The 25,876-nt window shown below is 47.3% G+C and overlaps 1 protein-coding gene across 1 annotated transcript in view; it reads left to right on the top strand.

The window, feature by feature from the left end:
• Window positions 1-25,876, top strand: part of LOC143990067 (ALK tyrosine kinase receptor-like) — a gene marked incomplete at its 3' end in the record, with an annotated part of 272,016 nt that overhangs the window by 82,405 nt on the left and 163,735 nt on the right. The window contains 1 exon segment of the mRNA XM_077490277.1: window positions 1,174-1,369. Coding sequence (XP_077346403.1) covers window positions 1,174-1,369 — 196 coding nt within the window.

Genomic DNA, 25,876 nt, shown 5'->3' with positions numbered 1-25,876 from the left:
TTTTTTTTTATTTTTATACGTTTTATTTTTTTTTACTAGTAATGGCAGTGATCATCGATTTTTAGCGGCACTGCGACATTGCGGTGAACAGATCAGACACTTTTGACACCTTTTTGGGACCAGTGACATTTATACAACGATCAGAAGGGGTCGCCGGCGGACATCGAGTCACGCTCCCAGGGCACGAGGCGGGAGCGCATGCGCCTGCTAGCCTCCCTGCACAGACCGAATTACACGTACGCAGGAGAGACGACCCGCCGCCGTATAATGACAGTGGCTGGTCAGCAAGAGGTTAATGCAATTATATATCAATATATTCATTTAATTTAATTCATTTAAATACTTTTTTATTACATTTAGATTTTTATTATTATCGCACATTTTATTTTCTGATTATTAAACTTGTTATGGCCACATCAAGTGACACTAAACACACAATGTTTCATTTCCATTCTCCCTTCTATCTCTGTATGGGGATAACGGCGCTGTAATTATTTAATAATAATAAAAAAAAATCCTCCAAGTCCCTTTTTCCTATTGGATATCCAGCTGTCACATGACCTGGCTCTCTCCCAGCCTGTCTGCAATGAAACATAAGTAGGAGGAGCTTCTAGTTGACTCTCTGCCGCTGGTCACATGTTCAACATAAAAAAAAAAAAAAAAACAACCTTTGGAGTAAAATTAAATAATATCGATACATTGTCATACAAATATATATTTGAAATTAAATCTTTATTATTTTTTGACAATAACACGGTGTGTCAGCCTGTTAGAATAAGAGGGAGGTGAAGCCTCCATCAATCTACATGTAATGTCCCGCCCCCATTGTGTTAAGTGGGCGAGGAGGGGGAGTGGCCTGCCACTTTGTTTACGCCCACATGAGTGACTCTATAATCACATGGGCCGCTCAGATGTGATAGGGAGGAAATGCTCAGCATAGACACTCACTGAGCATGTGCAGAGCTGACACCACAGCTGCAAAATCTCTAACTGCATTGGGGACATGGACAGGAGGGGGAGATAGAGAGCAGCAGGGTTGGTGCAGTATACAGAAAGGGAATCTCACAGTGATGAGTATGACCTGCATGGAATACGCCATTTATTCACCATTTTATGATGTGCGTTTAGTGACTCTTATTTATGAATGACGTCCTCGCTGTGTTTGTGTTTTAGGTCACTTCTTGTTCTTCGGCTCCGGCGGCGATCGCAGTCCTGCAGTGATGAGCCCCTGGCTGCGCAGTAACAGCGCCACCTGCAGGGTGGAGGTCGCCGTGTTCCTGCAGAAGACCGGGAGATATATCCTCCGCCTGCAGCCGGAAAACCTGCTGATTTCGGTTGTTGAAGCTTCGCCGACGCTGGAGAAAAGTCGGTGAGTGGTGAAACGCCCGGTGCTGCTGTTCACGCCACAAATAAAGGAGATATAAGCGATCGATGGCCTGTAAAGTACAACTAAAGGCAAAAAAATTTTTTTTTTCCATTTTGTATGCACATATGTGGCCTAGCCGATTTCCAAAAAATGTGACAGCGGGAGCAGGGAGAGGATCCCCCGTCCCGCTGTCACAGCTCTGGTGGCGGGAGGCGGGTCCATAGGGGGCGTGTTACACCTTACACCATAAATATGGGTATAACCCGCTCCTAGGGGTCAACTTCTCCTTTAAGTCTCTGATAGTAAATCTGATGTATAAAGCCCGTTCTGTTGTTGATCAGCATTGAGCTGCGTGCTGTGTGGTGGATTGCACTATGAAGAGCGACTCACAGTGACACAAGCGACTGATGCACTATATACAGAGGGGGGAATATCGATCGTCTCCCATGCAGATTGTGTGAGTTTTGCCCCCTTACATAGAAATGAAGGGTCTATAATTGTTATCAGAGGTGGATTTTATATGATGGAGACAGAAGATCAACCAAAAATCACACACGATACAAATGTTATAAATGGAGTTGCAGTTCAGTGAGTAAAATAAGTATTTGATCCCCAAGCAAAACATGACTTAGTAGTTGGTGGAGAAACCCTTGATGGCGATAACAGAGGTCAGACATTTCTTGTTTTTTTTCTTTTTCGGTCCATCCGCAGAGCAAGAGAAGAAGAAGACTTCCTGGGACATTTTTATTTTTTTATAAAGGAATTGTCCCCAAGCCGTGTCATGTCATTTTTACCATTTTCACACTTTTTTTGTGAAATGATAGGGGTACATTTGTACCCCGTTACCATTTCATACAGGGGGGGAGGCCGGGATCTGGGGGTCCCCTTGTTAAAGGGGGCTTTCAGATTCCGATAAGCCCCCCCGCCCACATACCCCCACAACCACCGGGCAAGGGTTGTGGGGATGAGGCCCTTGTCCCCATCAACATGGGGACATGGTGCTTTGGAGGGGTACCCCAAAGCACCCTCCCCATGTTGAGAGCATGTGGCCTAGTACAGTTCGGGGGGGGAATGCGCTCTCGTCCCCCCTATTTTCATGTGGCCTACCAGGTTGCATTCTTGGATAAGGCTCTGGTATGGACGCTCTCTCGTCCCCCCCCCCCCCCCTATTTTCCTGTGGCCTGCCAGGTTGCATTCTTGGATAAGGCTCTGGTATGGACGCTCTCTCGTCCCCCCTACTTTCCTGTGGCCTGCCAGGTTGCCTTCTCGGATAAGGGTGTGGTATGGATTTTTGGGGGGACCCATGCCATTTTTTTTTTGATGCAGGGTTCCCCTTAATATCCATACCAGACCTGAAAGGCCTGGTATGGAATTTGGGGGGACCCCCACGCAATTTTTTTTTTTACATTTTGGTTCGGGGTTCCCCTTAATATGCATGGACTGTGGGGGGGATCCCATGCCGTTTTTTTTTTTCTTCAATGACTTTTATCTGTTTTGCCGGGAATGACAATTCATTGTAGCCGCGGGAATTTTAAATGATTTTTTTTTTCCTTTAGAAATTTCATTTTGCACTCAGACTGTTCTAAACGTTCGTGTCCCATAGACTTTAATGGTGTTCGTGTGTTCTGCCACATTCTTTGCCTGTTTGCATGTTCTGCTGCGAACCGAACCGGGGGGGGGGGGGGGGGGGTGTTTGGCTCATTCCTAGTGACCAGTGACATTTATACAGCAAAGCTAAAAATAGCCACTGATTACTGAATCAATGTCACTGGTAGGGAAGGGGTTAACACTAGGGGGGGATCAAAGGGTTAAATGTGTGTCCTAGGAAGAGTTTCTAACTGTAGGGGGGATGGGCTTACTAGAACATGACAGAGATCATTGTTCCCAATCACTGGGAACAGAAGATCTCTGACATATCAATAGGCAGAACTATGGGAAACATTTATGGCATTTTTATGGCTCTTTTTTTTTTTTTTACTAGTAATGGCGGTGATCTGCAATTTTTAGCAGTACTGTGACATTGCGGTGGACAGTTCAGACACTTTTGACACTTTTTTAGTGACATTTATACAGCGATCAGAGCTATCAGAGCGATCATTGCTATAAAAATGCAGTTATTACTATGTAAATGTCACTGGTAGGCAAGGGGTTAACACTAGGGGGGGATCAAAGGGTTAATGTGTGTTCCCTGCATGTGTTTTAACTGTATGGGGGTAGGACTGACTGGGGGAGGAGACATATCGTCGTTCCTACTTAGTAGGAACAAACAGTATGTCTCCTCTCCCCTGACAGAACAGGGATTTGTGTGTTTACATACACAAATCCCCATACTGGCTCTTGTGCCTGCGATCGGCGGCTCTTAAAGGGACCAACTTGCCATTCTGCAGACATATATAAGCATGAGCCAGTTGGCAAGTGGTTAATGTGCTTCTTCTTGAGCTACTCCTTTGTTGCCTTGGTGGTATGTTTTTTGGGTCATTATCATGCTGGAAGACCCATCCACGACCCATCTTCAGTGTTTTGGCTGAGGGAAGAAGGTTCTTATTTAAGATCTTACAATACGGGGTCCCGTCCATTGGACCCTCAATGTGGCAAAGTCGGCCTGTACCTTTATCAGAGAAACCGCCCCAAAGCATCATGTTCCCACCTCCGTGTGTGACTGTAGGGATGGTGTTCATGTTCCCACCTCTGTGTGTGACTGTAGGGATGGTGTTCATGTTCCCACCTCCGTGTGTGACTGTAGGGATGGTGTTCATGTTCCCACCTCCGTGTGTGACTGTAGGGATGGTGGACCTGTACATGTGTCTTCCTGAGGAGGGGGACCTGTACATGTGTCTTCCTGAGGAGGGGGACCTGTACATGTGACTTCCTGAGGAGGGGGACCTGTACATGTGTCTTCCTGAGGAGGGGGACCTGTACATGTGTCTTCCTGAGGAGGGGGACCTGTACATGTGTCTTCCCGAGGAGGGGGACCTGTACATGTGACTTCCTGAGGAGGGGGACCTGTACATGTGTCTTCCTGAGGAGGGGGACCTGTACATGTGTCTTCCCGAGGAGGGGGACCTGTACATGTGACTTCCTGAGGAGGGGGACCTGTACATGTGTCTTCCCGAGGAGGGGGACCTGTACATGTGTCTTCCCGAGGAGGAGGACCTGTACATGTGTCTTCCCGAGAAGGGGGACCTGTACATGTGTCTTCCCGAGGAGGGGGACCTGTACATGTGTCTTCCTGAGGAGGGGGACCTGTACATGTGTCTTCCCGAGGAGGGGGACCTGTACATGTGACTTCCTGAGGAGGGGGACCTGTACATGTGTCTTCCCGAGGAGGGGGACCTGTACATGTGTCTTCCCGAGGAGGAGGACCTGTACATGTGTCTTCCCGAGAAGGGGGACCTGTACATGTGTCTTCCCGAGGAGGGGGACCTGTACATGTGTCTTCCTGAGGAGGGGGACCTGTACACGTGTCTTCCTAAGGAGGGGGACCTGTACATGTGTCTTCCTGAGGAGGGGGACCTGTTGGGGGCTGCAGGATTTCAATCCATGGTGGTGTATTGTGTCACCAATGGTTTGTTTGGTGACTGTGATCCCAACTGCCTTGAGATCCTTCACAAGCTCCCCCCTGTGTAGTTCTGGGCGGATCCCTCACTTTTCTCATGACCATCCTCACCCCATGAGGGTGAAATCTTCCATGAAGCTCCAGACTGAGGACGATTGATGATTATTTTGTATTTTCTTCCATTCGCGAATAATCGATCCAACAGTTGTCTCCTCTCACCAACCTCTGTAACCAAGGATAACCAATAACCAGTGGAAATCTGAGTGAGGAAATAACTTGGAATTGGATTATCTCATGGTGAAGAGCCCCTACAGCCATGGACAACGGAACCGTCTCATGAGTCAAATGGGCAGGCTGTAAAGGTCTCCCGTCAAGGGCCTCAATTGCAATTGGAGTGTCACGCAGCTGCAGCGGAATCGAGTGCTGCGAAACAAATGCAGCATCAATGAACAGGCCTGCAGCCCCAGAGTCGGTTAGAGCCTGTATCTCGATGGACGACTCAGCCCAAGAAAGGGTGACCGAAACCAGGGGCTTATCCTTCTGGATAACTGGGGACGAAACAACGTCACCTAAGGTCTGTCCATGACAGAACCTCAAGGTCCGGGCGTTCCCTGGGCGGGTAGGACAAGACTTCAAAAAGTGACCTGCCTGGCCACAATAAAGGCACAATCTCTCCCTGCTCCTAAAGGCTCTCTCATCCGCAGAGAGACGCGTGAAGCCCAGGTGCATGGGTTCATCTTCACTGACCAACTCCGTACCAGGAGGCATGGGAGGTGAGGGAGGTATGGGAGGTGAGGGAGGTGAGGGAGGCATGGGAGGTGAGGGAGGCATGGGAGGTGAGGGAGGTGAGGGAGGCATGGGAGGTGAGGGAGGCATGGGAGGTGAGGGAGGCATGGGAGGTGAGGGAGGCATGGGAGGTGAGGGAGGCATGGGAGGTGAGGGAGGCATGGGAGGAGAGGGAGGCATGGGAGGTGAGGGAGGCATGGGAGGTGAGGGAGACATGGGTGGGACTACAAAGCTCGGAGGCAAACGTACAGGAGGCTTCCGCAAGCGCTCCTTAAGAGAAAGTCTTTCTCGGAGTCTGGAGTCAATGAGGATGGCAAACGAGATGAAGCTCTCCAGCTCAGTGGGTATATCTCGGGCTGCTATCTCATCCTTGATGGAATTTGAGAGACCATGAGAAAAAGCAGCCACGAGGGCCTCATTGTTCCAAGCAACCTCTGCTGCCAGAGTACGGAATTCAATGGCGTAGTCGGCAACAGTTCTCGTACTCTGATGGACATGAGGCACTTGGCAGCAGAAGCAGAGCATGCGGAACGTCAAATATCCTTTTAAAGGAGGCCACAAACTGAGGGTAACTCAAGACAACAGGTTTTTGCGTCTCCCATAGAGGGTTAGCCCAGACCAAGGCTCTCTCAGAAAGCAAAGATATCGCAAAACCTACTTTGCTTCTGTCCGTGGGAAACGCCTGGGGCAGCATTTCGAAGTATATCCCAACCTGATTGAGAAAACCTCTGCATTGAACTGGATCGCCCCCAAATCACTGGGGAAGCGGAGCAGAACCAGACATACCTCTTATAGAGGTAATACTGGAGGTGGGTGCCTGCACAGAGACTGGCGCAGAGTAGGAATATAAAAGAGCCAAGCGCAGCGAGGCTGACCCCGAAGCGTGGTGAGCCAAGCTCGCCCGCGAGGGGCCCTCTAATATTCACAACCCTATGTCCGCTTGGATGGTGAGGCTACCACCTCCATTCACGGTGCAGGCGCCGTTCAGCTTCGGAGATTTTCCGAAGCTTCGTCTGCTCCGTACTGCACATGCGCAGTACGGGGCGGACACTATATGATGGCCGGACACTATATGGCAGAACACCGGGTCTCTACAGCTTCTCAGGATCTTCACAGATGTCACTCTGCATTGCATTACATAACGAGGGCCTTCATATCAAGACCCCCCAGGGCACATATTACAGGGTGACAACACAGGAGAAAAACTGGGGGGAGAGTTGTCACCCTGTAACGGGAAGTGCCTGAACAAAGACCTTCATGGCAGGATCACCAGTGGAACATATTACAGGGTGACAACACTGGAGAATAATTGGCAGAAGTTTGTCACCCTGTAACAGGAAGTGCCTGAACAAAGACCTTCATGGCAGGATCACCAGTGGCACATGTGACAAGGTGACAACACAGGAGAAAAATTGGGAGAAGGTTGTCACCGTATAACAGGAAGTGCCTGAATAAATATCTTTATTTAAAAAATAAGGAAAAATTAAACTAGCACAGTAAACCTTATATAAATGCTGAAAATGAGCCCCTTCCCGCCTAGCCCCAGCCAGCCACTCCGCCAGCAACCAACCAACCACTCCACACCCCCAACCCCCCGGGCACTTGCTTGATTGGCCCCCCCCCCATTGCTGTAATGCTGCCAGGCTTGCACTTGCCCCATCCAGGTCGGGGCTTCGGCAGCTTCGCCCCCTGCATCTCCTCCTGAATCCTGGTGGTCGCTTCTCCTCCCAGCCAATCGTATCTTAGGACTCCCGGCCAATCAGGTCTCAGGATCCGCTTCTTGATTAGCCGGGAAGAGAAACAGGAAGACATTAATGAATATTCATTTGCTATTGACACACAACTAGGTGGGATCGGGGGTGCATTGCTCTGCACTATTTTTGAAGTCAATTAGAGCCTCTGGCTCTAATCACATGCTTCCAAAACCCCTCCCCCCAAAAAAACATTGAAATCCATGTGTCCGACACCCTGCGTGTAGATCTGGGGCCGGGCGCATGGATAAGGGGGGCGGTGCCCCTGCACCCTGCATGAGTGGCCACCATTAGTACAGTGGTCACATGATTGGATGCTCCCCTCATTACTAGGGACGGGGAGTTGTCTATGACAGCGCGATCACTGTGCTGGGAGCTCATACTCAGCACCTCAGCCACCCAAGGACACATACAGTATGTGCGGTGTGTGGGGGGAGCGCCCGCCATCTTCCCACCACATACAGTACATGCATTGGATGGGTGGCAGGAGGTTAAAGATTTTAGCCATTAGGGCTACGTCTCCTGTCACCTCTCGTTGGTTCCTCCGGTGTCGGGAATGTTGTTGTAAAATGCAAAATGTAAAAATGGCTCTGACGGGCAAAAGCGTTAATATGGCAAAAAAAAGAATAAAAAAATACATGCCTTATTTTTCATAATGCGCCGCGCCGCTCCACCGTGCAGAGATGGCAAGAGGCGCTGTTTTATTACGGGAAAGTGGGATACTTGTGTTATCCGTCGTGTTGTAATATGTGTGTTAAAACACAACGTTGTAAAGTGGCCCTTATAGGGCCATCAGTGGAAGACCAAAATCCAGAACTTCACCGCTCAGTGCAATAAGTTGCCGTTTCATGGCTGCCGGCGAGAAAAAGGAAATTCCGCTCAGCCATCCAAGGTGGGAGGCGGCAGGGAAAGGGTTAAAGGGGGTGATTGGTGAAGTCCACCTTCTATGCAGTACATTCTCCTTCTATTACGGCTGTATTCATATTTTATCAGGTTAGTCGGCGCCGCAAAGAACACCACCAAACCGAATGACGCGGCTGGCGTTTCTCTCATTTATGTTCCTCGGCTCCCTCATCAGTATTTCTTTAGAATGGCGGCAACCAAAGAACAAGGAAGAATGGGATTCCTCGATCAGCGGCTCGCTATTATTGGAGGTGACCTTGATAGGTGGTGATGGTGTCTCTCCGAGGTATATTATAGATGAGGGATCATTTCCCTCGTGGATGGAGGATGAGAGCCTCTGACTCAGAGAAGAGAAGAGTCACGATCAACATTATGAATAATAATCGTGTAGCACATGCCGAACAAGAGAGCTTTAAAGGAGGAAAACATGGAGGTCACCGACCTCTCCTTCTGAAAATAAAAGAACGGTTGGCTGACTCTTTTCCTTCAACTCTAAGTTCACAAAGCTAGCACACAAGGATAAGGATCTTTATTTCATGGAACTGTAATGTGTAGATATGATTGGACTGAAAATAACTGTCACCATTTTTGGAAACAGTGACAAAACATCCCTACACTCCGATTGAGTGCTTTCATCGTATACCACTTCCTCCCAGCCTGAATATAGATATCAGATATTCCAACCGCTCACAAGCACAAAACAAGACGAGACTTGCTTAGCTGCTCAACATGGACTGATTTATTAGAACCAAAATGACAAGTATTTATAATACAGTAGAAGGGGAGGTCCCCCACTCCTGATCATTTATTCTAACAATACAACTGTAGCCAGAAACAGAATTAACCTGAGCTAATTATCTAAATCAACACTCAGACTAGTTGACTGAGGGATAAGACTTTTCGGCTCCTAGCTCACTAACAATTCTATACACATTACCATAAACATCAACACAGTGGCAGCACAGTGATGTAGTGGTTAGCACTCTCACCTAGCAGTAAGAAGGGTTGCTGGTTCGAATCCCAACCACGACACTGCCTACCTGAAGTTTGCATGTTCTCCCTGTGCGCGTGGGTTTCCTCCAAGTACTCTGGTTTCCTCCCACACTCCAAAGACATGCAGGTAGGTTAATTGGCTTCTGTCCAAAATTGGCCCTAGTAAATGAATGGGGACCTTAGAATGTGGGCTCCTTGAGGGTAGGGACTGATGTGAGTGTGCAATGTACAGGGATAGGGACAATTGTAGACACTCACTCAGGTTGAACTGGATGGACTGGTGTCTTTATTCAACCTTACTAACTATGTAACACAGGGTTAAGTAGCACAAACAACAATGTGTGGAATATGCCTAAAAGCCAGACTAGACTCATTTACATAACAGACAGGTGGCTGGAGTTGATGACATTAGCATCTGACAGTGTGTGTCCCAACAGCATGAGGCAACACACATTATATACACATATATACAGCATTGAATCTGACTAGCACAGATTATAGTGGGGTTCTCATTCACCCTGTGCCCCTTAAAATCCAGGGCCCATAATCAGTCGGCAAGAGGCTCGCATTCAGTCCTCTCAAAAAGCCTGTGTCCCGGCTAGGTCTGTCACAGAAACATGCCGTCTTTTCTGTGGTTACGGATCTGTGAACCTGGTGGTGGTTTGTTGTGAGGGTTCATGGGACGGTTGGAGGTCCTGGAGGAGGTTGGTCACCAACAACTGTAGAGCCTGCTGGACCCTCTCAGGAGTTTGGTAAATAACTAAAAAGTTGGGCACGTCAACACTAGTTTGTAAGTCCATTAGATATTTTATTCTGCAGCAAAAGCCAACATTTTTCAGAGGCTCTGCACTATCCCTTCATCAGGGCCTTTAGAATGATGACCAGAGGATGGGGGACACCGTCCTGGACTGTATGTTGGATTCTTAAAACTAAAGAGCCTTTTTCCTGAGAGTGATCTTTGTGAATGAAACCTTTTGTGGTCTGGCGGAGGAAAATATACAGGCCAGATGGCAATTAGATATGTGAAATTCGAATTTGGATCAGTCCAAAAATTATCAACTGATTTGAATACGGTGTGAAGATAAGCTAGTTGTTAAGGAGTTAAAGCCGGCGCCGCTGCATACTTAACAGCTGATGACTTATCGCTGTCAGCGGGCTTCTCCACTGACAGTTGAAATGTAAACAAAAGACTGTATAAAAAAAAATCTGAAAAAAGCGTGCCCCCCCACCCCAGTCCATAGCCCTGGGGGGGGGGGCTGGTATGGATTTTAAAGGGGGCTTCCAGATTCCAATAAGCCCCCCTGCCCGCACGCCCGTACAACCGCTGGCCAGGGTTGTGGGAAAGAGGCCCTTGTCCCGTCCCGCTCCTTAAAGCGGAGTTCCACCCTGAATTTTATTTTCTTGATCATACATCACGGGACACAGGAGCTTCATTACATAGTGGGTTATATAGGCACCTCTGGTGATTGGACACTGGTTGACCCTAATTAAAGAGAATTCCTCCCCTATATAACCCCTCCCATCTGGGAGGCACCTCAGTTTTTCGCCAGTGTCTGGTCGATGGTCACGTAAAACTTAGCTCTATGCGGGTCCCGGTGAGGGCCGAAGGGCTACAACAAACCGGATCCATACCTCGGGCCGATATTTGACTCCCATGATGGTATGGTACCCGGGCCTCGTCTGCCGAAGAAACGAGGTTTTGCCTGTAAGTCCTCTCCATTGGAAGACTGGGCTCTGGGACAACCAGACTTGGGGTACTGTTGACTCAGGGCGCCCGTAAGTTTCTGGCAGAGCTTTTTACATGGCCCAGGTAGGAGGATCTTTTCGTAAGAACCCCAGATGCGCCTGAAGGTTGGCTAACAATACCCGCCGTGATGGGTGAAGGCTGGAATTGGTCTGAGATCAGCAATTCCTGCGGCGGGGAACAGGTAAGGGAAGTCATCCTATATATTTTAAATATATGAATGGATTTCTTCATTATGAGTAGTTGTATGTATTACCTGGTTTCCACCACTAGAGGGAGTAAGAGCAGCCTGATGCATACTTACATGCCTTTCAATACAACACGCTCAGTGAAAGCCTGGTTCTCCAGCTACTCACGTCTCCCTTACAGTTCCTGCCACAGTTAAGGTAAAGAGGGGTCCCATGCAGGTCCAGGGGTCCCACGTTGCTCCCTTTGGGTTCTCCTTCCCCCCCCGGATTCCACGGTCCCCGTGCACGCGCGCGGGCGCGTGCACGCGCGCCGGGCGCGCTCCCGGCCTAATGGAGGATGGGGGGGGGGTGTGGTTGCCAGCTGTGCACGATTAGTGTGCACAACGCTGTAGTGCAGGCGCCAAGCGGCAGTTTTAAAAAGCCCAGAGCGTCAGGGGACTGTAACTGGAGACACAGGAGCTGTGGGCTGTAAGCATCCCTGGGGATTGGATCCAGGCAAACCTTAAGACACCTACTCAGCATCAGGTTGTGCAGTTTAAGCATATATTGATTTATTGTGAGACTTTAAGCGCAACAGTGATTGCATTTGTACTAGTACCTCTGCTTTGTAGCTTAGTACTATGTCTCCTCGTAAGAGGGTGTCAGGGGCAGGTAATAAAAGCACTGGCAAGTCACCGCCTAGGTCCAGGGGTTCCAAAAGTGCATGCAAATTACCATCCCCCTCTGCAAGACTGGAGCCAGCCTCTCATAACGAGTCAGTGCCCCTTTCAGGCTTTGCAGCCTCTCCCAATGTCGCAGCCCCGGTTTATGTCACTGAGGACTCCCTTAGGGCTACATTGGAGGGTTTTGAAGGGAGGATCATGAATTTTATTTCTGCTTCCCTAAAAGATAGCAGGAAAAGGGGTAGATCCCCTCCCTCTGCTGAAATCCCTCTCTCAGACAGTTGCTCTGAAAATGAGGAGGGATCCCTATCTTTGGATAGGGATCATGAGCAGTCGGATGAGTCAGAGGAAGAGGAGATAGTCCCCTCCTCCCAGGCACTCAGAAAGCAGGTGCAGTATTACACTGAATTGGTGCGTACCACGTTCAGAATGCCGGCTGCTGAAATCGCTACATCCTCTGTCTCTTCCCTGGGAGTCAGGAAAGCCCCACAGACTGCTTGTTCCTTCCCAATTCATCCTTTAATGGCTGACTTGATGTATGAGGACTGGGGACATCCCGATAAACTGTTTACTCCTCCCAAGAGATTTTCTTTGCATTATCCTATGGAGGAAAGTTTCACCAAGAAATGGGGGGTCCCATCTGTCGATGCGGCTGTTTCTTGTGTGAATAAAAACCTAACTTGTCCTTTGGATAATGCGCAGGTATTTAAGGATCCAGTTGACAAAAGGCTGGAAACCTTGTTAAAAGCCTCCTTTTCCATGGCTGGCGCTGTGGTGCAACCTACAGTCGCAGCCGTGGGGTTGTGTCAGTTCCTTAAGGAACAGGTTAAACAAATGTTTGGACTCCTCCCCAGTGAGGAAGTAGAGAAATATGCAGAGATGCCTCACATCTTGTGTTTCATAATTGATGCGATTTTGGATTCTGTCCAACAAGCATCACGTTTATCCCTCATGTTGGTACACATGCGTAGGGCTCTATGGCTAAAGAATTGGGCTGCTGAGATGTCATGCAAGAAGCATTTGACTGGGTTCCCGTTTAAAGGGGAGCGTTTGTTTGGGGAAGAATTAGATAAGTTCGTCCAAAATATTTCGGGAGGTAAGTCTACACTCCTTCCAATCAAAAAGAGTAAACGTCCTTCATTCAGGCGTACTCTTTCCCCCGAAGCATCAAGCTCTAAACAGTGGCGACGGCCTTCCCAGCCCTCCGCTGCTAGAAAGCCTCAGGGCCGAGCCCAGGGACAGAAAAGGACTTGGGGGCGAAAGCCTGCCAAGCAGACCCCCAAGACCTCCTTGTGAAGGGGCGCCCCCGCTCGGCCGAGTGGGGGGAAGGCTCCTGCAGTTTGCAGGCGCCTGGCGGGAGGAGATTCAGGACAAATGGGTGATCTCTTCAGTATCTCTGGGCTACAGGCTAGAGTTTCAGAAGATTCCATCTTCTCGTTTTCTAAGGTCAAGGATCCCCAAGGATCCGATAAAGCAGAAACCGCTATTCCTGGCCTTAGATCAGTTACTATCCCAAGGTGTGATAGTAGAGGTGAGCCCGAAAGATCAGGGTTCAGGTTTTTATTCGAATCTCTTCACCGTTCCAAAACCAAACGGAAGTGTCAGACCTATCTTGGATCTGAGAGACTTAAACAGGTTTCTACACATCCAGACCTTCCGGATGTAGTCAATACGCACTGTGGTCTCCTCCCTGCAAGGAGGAGAATTCATGGCATCAATAGATATCAAGGATGCATATCTCCATGTGCCAATATTTCCCGCACACCAGAAGTTTCTAAGGTTCGCGGTAGAGCAGCGGCATTTTCAATTTGTGGCCCTGCCGTTCGGCCTAGCTACGGCCCCCCGAGTCTTCACGAAGATTCTGGACCCTCTCTTAGCAATCCTAAGAGTTCAGGGCATAGCCGTCATGGCTTACCTAGACGACTTGCTTCTCGTAGAGAGAACTACAACGTGCCTAAGTCGCAGGGTCACCAGAACGCTAGAACATCTAGAGCGCCTAGGTTGGATTATAAACCTAGAAAAGTCGTCCTTGCAACCGACCACCAGGTTGGATTACCTGGGTCTGATTATCGACACCGCTCAGGGCAGGGTGTTCCTTCCAGGGCCAAAGGCCTTGGCCATTGGAGATCTGGTGCGCCTGATTCTGGGCAGAAGATCTTCCTCCATTCGATTATGTATGAGACTATTGGGAAAGATGGTCGCCTCATTCGAGGCCGTCCCATTCGCCCAGTTCCACTCAAGGCCTCTGCAAAGATGCATCCTTGCGATTTGGAACAGGAAGCCCCAATCCTTGGATCTTCCTATGCGTTTATCCCCTCGGGCACGCAAAAGTCTTGTCTGGTGGTTACAAACCAGGAATTTGCTGAAAGGCAAAACTTTTCTTCCCCTCTCATGGAAGATTATCACAACAGATGCCAGCCTGACAGGCTGGGGAGCCGTATTCGAGGGAACATGCTCGCAGGGAAAATGGTCTGTGACCGAAAGTCTGCTGCCCATAAATATCTTGGAGATTCGGGCAGTTTACATGGCACTCAGAGAGTGGTCTCACAGACTGCGAGGTTTCCCAGTTCGGATTCAGTCCGACAATGCCACCGCAGTGGCTTACATCAATCACCAGGGCGGTACCAGAAGTCTGGTGGCCCAAGAGGAGGTGAATCGCATACTTGTCTGGGCAGAGGAGCATGTTCCGTGCCTCTCTGCAGTCTTCATCCCAGGAGTGGAGAATTGGCAGGCGGATTTTCTCAGCCGCCAGCAGTTGTGCCCAGGAGAATGGGCTCTGCACCACGATGTGTTTCGAAACATATGTTACAAGTGGGGCACTCCAGACGTGGATCTGTTTGCGTCCAGATTCAACAGGAAACTGGACAACTTTGTGTCAAGGACAAGAGATGCACTTGCTTAGGGGTCAGATGCAATCTGATCTATGCCTTCCCCCCGAGCCCGCTGCTATCGCGGTTCCTGGGAAGGGTCAAGAGGGAGTCGAAATCGGTCCTTTTAGTGGCCTCAGCTTGGCCCAGGCGACCATGGTTCGCAGAAATCATGAAGTTGGCAGTGGGCAGGCCATGGACCCTCCCTCTCCGGCCAGATCTGCTCTCACAGGGTCCAATCTACCATCCTGCTTTACGCAGTCTGAATTTGACGGTCTGGCTGCTGAGACCCACATTCTGAGAGACCGTGGCCTTTCGGGGCCAGTCCTTTCCACTCTGGTCAATGCCAGAAAGCCGGCCTCCAGGCGTATCTATTACAAGATCTGGAGGACATATGTTTCCTGGTGTGAACCCAGGAGATGGCATCCTAGAAGGTATGTCATTAGCAGAATCCTGGCCTTTCTCCAGTCAGGCCTAGAAATGAATTTGGCCATAAGCACCATCAAGGTGCAGATTTCGGCCCTATCGGTCTTTTTTCAAAGACCTCTTGCATCACACTCCCTAGTACGGGCTTTTATCCAGGGGGCTATGCGGATAAAACCGCCAGTCAAACCTCCGGTATGCCCATGGGATCTGAATTTGGTTCTCTCGGCCTTAGAAGCCCAACCATTTGAACCTTTGCATCTGGCTTCTTTAGCTCTCTTGACAAAGAAGCTAGTTTTCCTAGTAGCCATATCCACGGCTAGAAGGGTATCAGAATTGGCAGCTCTTTCTTGTAAAGAGCCCTATTTAATTATCCATAAGGACCGGGTGGTTATGCGTCCCAATAGGTCCTTTCTACCTAAGGTGGTTTCAGGTTTTCATCTGAATCAAGATATAATCCTACCATCCTTTTTTCCAAATCCTCAGTCCATAGAGGAAGAGTCCTTACACACTTTAGATGTGGTTAGAGCAATCAGTCTTTATCTTCAAGCAACTGCTCAGATAAGAAAAACTGACTGTTTATTTATTCTGCCAGAAGGCCCTAGAAGGGGTCAGGCAGCGTCAAAGTCCACTCTCTCAAGGTGGATCAGACAGGTTATTTCTCAGGCCTATAGCTTGAAGGGGAAGATTCCTCCTTTTCAGGTGAAAGCGCACTCTACTAGGGCTGTCAGTGCTTCTTGGGCAGTGCATCACCAGGCCTCCCTGGCTCAGATCTATAAGGCTGCGACTTGGTCATCAGTCCACACATTCACCAGATTCTATCAGGTGGATGTCAGAGGGCAAGAGGATATCGCCTTCGGGCGCAGTGTACTGCAGGCTGCAGTTTAGGTCCTCAGGTCCCTGGCGGTCTATATTTATGATCTGTGTCTCCCTCCCCTCAACCTGAGCATTGCTATGGGACATCCCACTATGTAATGAAGCTCCTGTGTCCCGTGATGTATGATCAAGAAAATGGGATTTTTATATACAGCTTACCTGTAAAATCCTTTTCTTGAGAGTACATCACGGGACACAGGGCTCCCGCCCCTCTTGGGTTTTACGTGGTTCTTATTGCTTTGCTACAAAACTGAGGTGCCTCCCAGATGGGAGGGGTTATATAGGGGAGGAATTCTCTTTAATTAGGGTCAACCAGTGTCCAATCACCAGAGGTGCCTATATAACCCATTATGTAATGAAGCTCCTGTGTCCCGTGATGTACTCTCAAGAAAAGGATTTTACAGGTAAGCTGTATATAAAAATCCCATTTTCAGAATCGGACTCTTCTAAACCTATAAAAAAAAATTGCATTTTTTTTATACTTACCATAATCACCCTGTTGCTATGTAGTCCTCCTAATCTGCCACTTCCTGGTCCGCGTAGCTCCTTGTCACTTCCTCCCTCGCCTGTGCGCAGTACTGTGATCAAAAATTGCATTATTTCCTGACAGGAAATTACGCGATTTAAGGCAGATCACAGCGCTGATATGTGTTTATCTATCTTCCCATAACAAAGGGTGAGACCTTCCTCCATCGACACTCATTGTTATGGCAACTTTAGAAACAATCGGCGATACGGGCGCCGGTTAATCGCGCATGCACGAGATCAAGAGTTTGTCAGAAACCATGAATCGGACCGAGACAGAAGTACAGTTAATCACACTTGTTTAATAATAATAAAAAGGTAAACAGAGTAAGCATAGTCAATACATAGCCAGAGTTCAGTAACCAGATCGGGTAGTCAGCCAATGCCAATGTCAGAGAGCCAGAGATCACTGTAGTAGTGCAAGCAGGATCAGGAGCCAGAAGGGATGTCAACCAAGCAAGTCTTCAACAGGAACGCAGGAGAAAAGTCTCTGAGATGTGACCAAAGGCGAAGGCAGAGATGAAGTGAGCTGGATGGCTTTAAGTAGGCAGGACTCACGAGCAGTATATCATCAGCAGGTGAGTCACTGTGGAGAGATATGAGCTGGCAATTAGCCGATGGCCGAGCGGCCAGCTCAGAGAAAGAAGGGGTGAGCCCAGCCCTGACAGAGGTTCATGCTGGTTACTCAGCATGCACCTCTCCAAAGCTAATACAGGAAGAGATATCGATTGGGCCCACAATCATGATGGCAATGGCCACACCAGGGGGAAGAAAATATTGAGTAAGAAATGTATACTTTTGCTAAATCCATAATGAACATTGTATACTTGCTTTTGTAATTAATTAGTATGTAGCGCCGGCTCCTGACGAGCATACGCTATATGTTTTTGAAAATGAATATTCCTGAAACCACAGTTGGGTTATGGGGCTAATTTTGCTAAATTATGGTTTCAGTACCAGTCTGGCTGGATTGCACAGAGTTCTCCTTGGCCGCAGGTGGCGCTGCCACCGCCGGCAAGTGTTAGAACGCAGTTTAGCTGGGTGTATTGGGTGCCACATTTTCTCTGAACCAGCCCAGTGGGAGTGTTCTCCTGCTGTGCATTCTGGGAGGTAGTATTTAAGGTACTGACATCACGTTTTACGGGGTTCCGGTCCAGAAGATTTTTTCTGTATGTTTGGTTCTCGTCCTCCTGACCAGCCCACATGGCCCTCCTGGCCTGGGGTGCGGATCCATGCATTTCCGAGTCTCGGGGGCTGGATAGCCCGAAGCAAAGTAACTGCAGGGACAGGCCTGAATGGATATGGAGGCCTGAGGATTCAAAGGTGATCCGGTGCCGTCTCATCTAAGGAGAGGCCCAGCAACTGGAGAAGCATCCAGGGAAGGACTCTTCGGGAGAAGACCATGCACAAGGCTGGCTTCTCTGAAGGAGCCTGGAGGATCAGTTGAAGGACACTTCATGGCTCTACATTTATTTGGTATCGCCGGACCGGCTGAGAGATACTGGTACCGTACGATAGCTCTATAAATTTGTCTATGTCCCTCGGTTACGTTCTTTTCTTTACTTAACATCCTACCGGCTGCTGGGCCTAGTGAGAGGAGGTCTATCTGGAGGTTGTGAGAATCCATTTGTGAAACGGTTATTATCTGGATTTCTATTTTTGCAGTCCAAAAGTACCTGAACTTCCTCCTAACCCTCTACCCTAACCTAAGAGACTCTGTTTCTATTTCAAATAAATAACCCAAAAGAAGATCCAGTGTCAGTTTCTGCATTTCTTTGGGCCATCTACCACAGGAACCCCCTAGACAGAGACGAGGTCAAGAAGGTGACGGTAAGGCCAATAAAACCAGCAGCTCCTTCGGGGGTCAGGGCTACAAGTAATAAGGCTAGGATCAATTAAAATCCCAGAATTCCAGTCGTTCCAGAATCCCTCCAAAACTTTGGAATTCATTAGAAAACAAATGTAAAACAAAATTAAACTAAATTTAATGAATTCCGAAACGAGTAAAAGAAACAAAATTAGTAACATAACGAATCGAATCTATCCGAAACTAAACACATTCTTCCGCTCTGCACATGTCTACTGGCAGTGATCCTTGTTCACCATAATGAGGCATTGCACACATGCCACCCTGACACCTGGGCACTTCAAATTCAGCATATAATGAGGTGTGGGTTACCTTAACCACTTGCAGCCCCGCCAATAGTCAAATGACAGCTGCAAAGTGGTTTCAAAATCCTGGCCGGGCATCATAGGACGTCCCCGCAACTACGATCTCGGTAAAGAGTCTCCGACGGAGACTCTTTACCACGTGATCAGCCGTCTCCAATCACGGCTGATCACAGTGTAAATAGGAAGAGCCGGTGATCGGCTTTTCCTCACTCGCGTCTGTCAGACACGAGTAGAGGAGAGCCGATCGGCTGCTCCTCTGACAGGGGGGGGTCTGTGCTGATCGATTATCAGCACAGCCCCCCGAGGATGCCCACACTGGACCAACAAGGATGCCACCAGACCACCAGGGATGCCCAGGACAAGGTATGCCACCCTAGACCACCAGGGATGCCAGTCAGTGCCCACAATGGATGCCAATCAGTGCCCACAATGGATGCCAATCAGTGCCCACAATGGGCATCACTGATTGGCATGCATTATTGTTTGGCACTGATTGGCATCCATCAATACAAAACAATACAATACAATGTCGCCTATCAGTGCCCATCCGTGCCACCTATCAGTGCCCATCCATGCCAACTATCAGTGCCCATCCATGCCCATCTGTGCCGCCTATCCATGCCCATCTGTGCCGCCTATCTATGCATATTCATGCAGCCTATCCATGCCAATCCGTGCCAGCTATCAGTGGCCATCTGTGCCACCTATCCATGCCCATTGTCAGTGCCCATCAATGTCACCTCATCAGTGCCACTTTATTGGTGCCACCTCATCAGTGCCCATCAGAGCAGCCCCATCAGTGCCCATCAGTGAAGGAGAAAACATACTTATTTACAAAGTTTTGAAACTGAAACAACAAAAAAAAAACATATTTTTTTTCAAACTTTTTGGTCTTTTTTTATTTGTTTAGCATAAAATAAAATCCGTAGAGGTGATCAAATACCACCAAAAGAAAGCTCTATTTGTGGGAAAAAAATGATAAAAATTTCATTTGGGTACAGTGTAGCACGACCGCGCAATTGTCATTCAAAGTGCGACATTGCTGAAAGCTCAAAATTGGTCTGGGCAGGAAGGTGTTGAAGTGCCCCCCCCCCCCCGGTATTGAGGTGGTTAAGAGAAAACTGCATGTAAAAAGAATTAATATATCAAGACTTCTAAGCAGCAAAGCTCAATGCAGGGCGTGACTTCTTCTATAAAAGTCAAGCTTAGCCCCACCCTTGCCCCACCTTCTTCTTGGTCAGTGAAGACTGCCTATCATCTAAAAACCAATAGGAAGTTTTTGGGGGGCTATTAAAGGGATGGAACCAAGCTTGACTTTTACCAGAAACATTGGGATTGCCATATAACTTCAGCCGCCCGTCTTGCTGGATGTTGGGATGATTTATACAAGCAGCTTTCCCTAGAGGTAATCCTCTGTCTGTGTATTTTCTCATCATTTCCTGTTTTTCCATTTCAGTGACACTTCGCTTTAAAAAATCCATTCATGCGTCCGCCGCCCATTCCCGTCCTTAAAATCTCCTTTTTTTGTTGGGTCACCAGGGGGGGTGCCCTGAAAAAAGTTGCCTATGGTTGCTCCGAGTCACGTCAAACAGCTTAGCACCCCCTTGCAGTCCCGGCACCTTCTGAATTCCAAGAGCCACCCGATTCCCCGGCCACATTAACCTCCTGCACCTCGCCTGGCAGTCCGAAGCCAATTACTGTTCCCTCGCTCTGCCTCTACGACACACCATCCATCATTATGCTTTACCTTCAACCCCAACTGCGTAAAAGCCTCTTTTATGAGGAACGCCGCCAAATACTGTCTGCCTCTAAACCAAGCAGATAAAAAAGTAAAATTTCAGAGAAACAGCAACTTCTTCTGTGAAAAAAAATAAAATACCTTAAAATGAGTCACAATCTGGAAGAGTCGCTCCTAATTTCACATGCAGGGTGCCTAACCTCCCATACAGGGTCCCAGTTTGAATAACCAATGGCTACCCTCCTATACGGGGGGTGCCCAACCTCCCATATAGGGTCCCAGTCTGAATTACCAAATACTACCTTCTTATACAGGGTGCCAAGCCTCCTATCTAGGGCCCAGTCTGAATAACCAACTACTACCCTCCTATACAGGGTGCCTAACCTGACCCATACAGGGTCCCAGTTTGAATAACCAGTGGCTACCCTCCCATACAGGGTGCCTAACCTCCCATATAGGGTCCCAGTCTGAATGACCAAATACTACCTTCTTATACAGGGTGCCAAACTTCCTATATAGGGTCCCAGGATAGATAACCACACTACTACCCTCCTATACAGGGTGTCTAACCTCCCATGCAGGGTCCCAGTTTAAATGACCAATGGCTACCCTCCTATACAGGGTGCCCAACCTCCCATAATGGTCCCAGGCCAGATAACCAGCTACTACCCTCCTATACAGGGTGCTAAACCTCCCATATAGGGTCCCAGGCTAGATAACCAGCTACTACTCTTCTATACAGGGTGCCAACCCTCTCATATAGGGTCCCAGGCGTGATAACCAACGACTACCCTCCTATACAGGGGGCCTAACCTCCCATACAGGGTCCCAGTTTGAATAACCAATGGCTACCCTCCTATACAGGGTGCCTAACCTCCCATATAGGGTGCCAGTCTAGATAACTAACTCCTATCCTCCCATACAGAGTCCCAGTTTAGATAACCAACTACTACCCTTCTATACAGGGTGCCCAACTTCCCATATAGGGTCCCAGTCTAGATAACCAACTACTAACCTCCTATAAAGGGTGCCCAACTTCCCATATAGGGTCCCAGTCTAGCTAACCATTTGCTACCATCCTATACAGGGTGCCTGAAGTCCACCTCCTGAGCCATCTGTTTACAATACAGTCTACCCCTTGTGTCATTATGTTTTTTAGTAAAAAACAAGGACTACAATGTGTTATTGGAGGCACCATCTGATTTTAAACAGAGATACTTTTAAGCTGTACAGACCACCATTCAAGAGAGAGGATCCCACCACCAACAAAATCCTGATGGCCAAGAGCACAGTCAGAGTTTTGTAGGTCATGCCCCTACATGAGGCCATTGTTTTGCACCCTCAGCAGGAGACACAAGTCTGACACCCCGTGCCCCCTCCAAATTTCTACCAGCAGACCTGGTGCTGCCTCTTATGGAGGTCTTTTGCCACTTCTTGGTTTGAACACCCTCCCATTGTTTATAACATCCTCTGCCTGCAGGAGTACCTTTAACACTCTGCCATTTCACCCAGCTCTGATGAAACGGGATTGGGTGGTCCTCGAAAACACATTGGCTGCTTTTTGCCCTGCTTGTTGTAACCTATTGTACAATTAATACTTTGGACTCGTAAAGGTTTTTCATTTGCCACTTTCAACTATTACACAGATGAATGTCCTCTCCTGGGGGGTCCCGGCCCCGGAGAGGGATGGTTCTTAGATGAGAACAAGTGACATCATCAGTGGTGCGCAAACTTTTCTGCAACCTGTTTTCTGATGGAGTTTCCATGGAGTGGGGACAGGATCTTATGGCAAGCAACAGGGAGGATTGGATATTGAAGCTGTGAGATTGTTTTAGACCCAACAGTGTGTCACCTCTATCATAGAAGCTTCAGTCTAGTTCGGCGTTGGAAGCCCTTTGGTCTTTGGAGCTGCCCACCTCGGGCTCTGCACACCCCTACATCCAACCTCAACTGTATATGTTTGCGACCAAAAAATGATCAATTGTTCCAATTTCAAGTTTGAGGAAAGGATCTATTTTCCCACCTTCAAGTGTATGTGCTTTAAACCCAAACTTCTGGTTGGGCTGACCCCCAACCCCTTCCTCCACCTCTCTCTGCATGTTGTTCGACTATGAGGCGGATCATTACTTGACCATTGAGTAGTGAGTGTGCAGGGGACATGACCAGGGCAGAGACTAGGATTACATTGAATGCTGGGCTACTCCATTCTTCCTTCTCTCAATTCTTAGCCCTTGTACACACGGTCGGATATTCCGTTTGGTCGGAAAATCCGATTGTGTGTGGTCTCCATCGGACTGTTTTTCGTCGGAGGATCCGATGGACAAAGTTTTCCAACTTGTCCGTAAAATTTTCCGACAAAATGCTCCGATCGGACATAGTGCCAACCCTCCGCTCCGATCGGACATAGTGCCAACCCTCCGCTCCGATCGGACATAGTGCCAACCCTCCGCTCCAATCGGACATAGTGTAGCCTACTCCGACGGACAAAGTGCCACGCATGCTCAGATCAAATTCCTAGACCAAAGCTATTGGCTACTAGCCTGAACGTAGTCCCGTCATAACGAAATAACGTCATCACGTTACGTACAATCGGATTTCCCGACAACTTTGTCCGACCGTGTGTACGCAACAGTTTCGGATCAAAATCCGTCGGACAAAATCCAACGGATTTGGTTGTCAGAATGTCTGACCCGTGTGTACAAGGGCTCAGAGTCGGGCTGTAAGAGTGTTAACATTCTGTAGATGCTCCTCGTTATCCGATGGAGGGCTGCTGCTCTGGTTCTTCAGTTCAGGACAATTATTTTTCTATTCTCTCTCTGAGGTGGCAAACACGAAAAACAGCTCTTTTATTTCCAAAAACTTCTTTGCCTTTCGACTCGCTGCCGCCGAACACAAAGCGCCGGAACATTAACATAAGAAGAATAGTGTGACATCACTGGAGTATTATACAAGGCTGTAGACTTAAGGAGGACAGCGATGTTGCTCATTTGTTTTGATGTTTGCTCCTATCATCTACTTTCACCATCCTCAACCCACATATTTATCTTTAAATGCTTTCAACCTTGACCTGTGGTAGGGCAGAGGGGACCGTTCCCTAACTAAACAAACACCCAAAAACTCGTATGTGCAAATCTACAGATTTTCCTCTATTATTCATTTAACCATGATCCTTGTTATATTCCTGTACTACATTTATTGTTATTATCATATGCTTTTATACCTGTACCTTCGCTTAACTGTTTTATATTCTGACCTTACAAATAATAAAAATCGTTTGTAAACAAAAAAATAAAAAAAATAAATGTTATTATTTGAAATGAAGGTACGTCACAGCATTACAATATGGTTTTAAATAATAATTGAAATTACAATCAGAACATAAAATATTTAAATAATATAATTAGATCCAAAAAAAAAATCAGACACAAATCCTAAAACAAATAATGTAAATAAATCAAATCAGGAAACATAACCTGAAACAAGAAATAGGAAATTAAAGCGCCGTGTAAAACCTACTCCGGTCCATAACAATATCATAGCCTACTCCTAGCATTGGAGTAAACCACCTGATACCAACCCCTTCAAATTAAGACCTGTCAACATTGGGCAAGTCCATCATACCAAATGGTCATTAGTAGACCCAGCCTTCAACCAACTACCAAAACCATACTCCTCCATCACTTTCCAAATCTTCTTCATTATAATAAAAAAAAGAATTGCCATTGTTAGGAGACCAAGGAGACCACCAACCTGCAGCATCAAGCCAAGAACACAAAGCAAAAACCCAACTCCAACACCTAGCTAAGTTATCTAACTAAATTTGGCAATTGTCCTACTGACTCCCAATGAATGGGTTTTAGCATGGAATCCCCGTTACCTGAACATTATTTTATGGTAAAAAGGTTCCTGTAGAACATGTCAGAATATCAGACTTGCATTTTCAGCCAAGCTGATGGAGCTTCCTCTAGCATGTTTACCTGGCTATTTATAGCTGCTATGTGGTAAAATGATAATTATTTACAGAGCCAATCTTCGATGTATGCTCAGAACTGAACGAGGAGCGACTGCTCTGGTTTATATTGACTCTTGCTATTTTCACTTTTAGAATGACATGACTGGAATTGACAGTAGCCTAAGAAAGGACAGAAATTAGTTATTAATAGACAGAGCCTGGAATAAGTATTCATACCCCTTGAAATTCCCCACATTTTGTTACAACCAAAAACATAAATGTATTTTATTGGGATTTTATGTGATGGACCAACACAAAGTGTCACATAATTGTGAAGTGGAAGGAAAATGATAAATGATACAAATAAATATGTGAAAAGTGTGTGGGGGAGGGGCATTTGTATGGCGCCCCCCGGAGTCAATACTTTGTAGAACCCCCTTTCTCTACAAGTCTTTTTGGGGGTGTCTCTACCAGCTTTGCCCATCTAGAGAGGACATTTCTGCCCATTCTTCTTCTTTGTAGAATATCTCAAGCTCTGTCAGATTGGATGGAGAGCGTCTGTGATCAGCAATTTTCAAGTCTGGCCACAGATTCTCAATGGGATTTAGGTCTGGACTGTGACTGGGCCATTCTAACACATGAATATGCTTTGATGTAAACTAGGGCTGCAACTAACGATTATTTCCATAATCGATTAGTTGGCCGATTATTGTTTCGATTAATCGATTAATAACCCCTAAAAAAAACAAAAGTGGGTCAGATTGACGTTCATTTTCAATCAAAATGACGGGAAAATTTGGAAATAATAGAAAACTGCTTGGTCAAAGGAATTTTCACAGTGCATGTGGTTTTCATTCAGAAATTATATTAATTTTAAAAACAGAATGTTAAAAACAAGTGAAAATTTCAAACAAAATTCTTTCATTCAGCGAATGTACAAAAGATTTTTCGTCTGAATATTCTCATCTGACAATTGATCCATAAGGCTCGGTGCGCTTTTTGCTGTACGTTTTTGATTTCTGCACACGTGATTTTACTGCAGTTTGCATTTTTGCATTTTTTTTTGGACAGATTAAAAAACACAAATTGCTTCAAAAAACGCATTACACGCTTTTCTGCAGCTTTTCCATTGAAGTATATTGAACCAAAGAAGCACCGTTTTGCGTTTAAAAGTCCCCGACCCTTTACAAAATACGCAGCGGATGAAAAAAAGCACAGATGTGAACGTGTCCCATCGGAAACCGTGTAAATTAACTGTAGTGCAGTTCTGCAAAAAGCACCAATAAACACATAGATGTGAACCAGGTCTAAGGCATTTAGTAACATAATGGGGTTAAAAAGACTAATATTAGCCCTTTATAGTAAAAAAATCAG

The sequence above is a fragment of the Lithobates pipiens genome, unplaced genomic scaffold (genome assembly GCF_037356315.1).
Source record: "Lithobates pipiens isolate NorthernLeopardFrog02 unplaced genomic scaffold, aLitPip1_a1.2 Scaffold_18, whole genome shotgun sequence".
Taxonomy (NCBI): Eukaryota; Metazoa; Chordata; class Amphibia; order Anura; family Ranidae; genus Lithobates; species Lithobates pipiens.
This window is presented reverse-complemented; position numbering and strand designations above follow the sequence as displayed.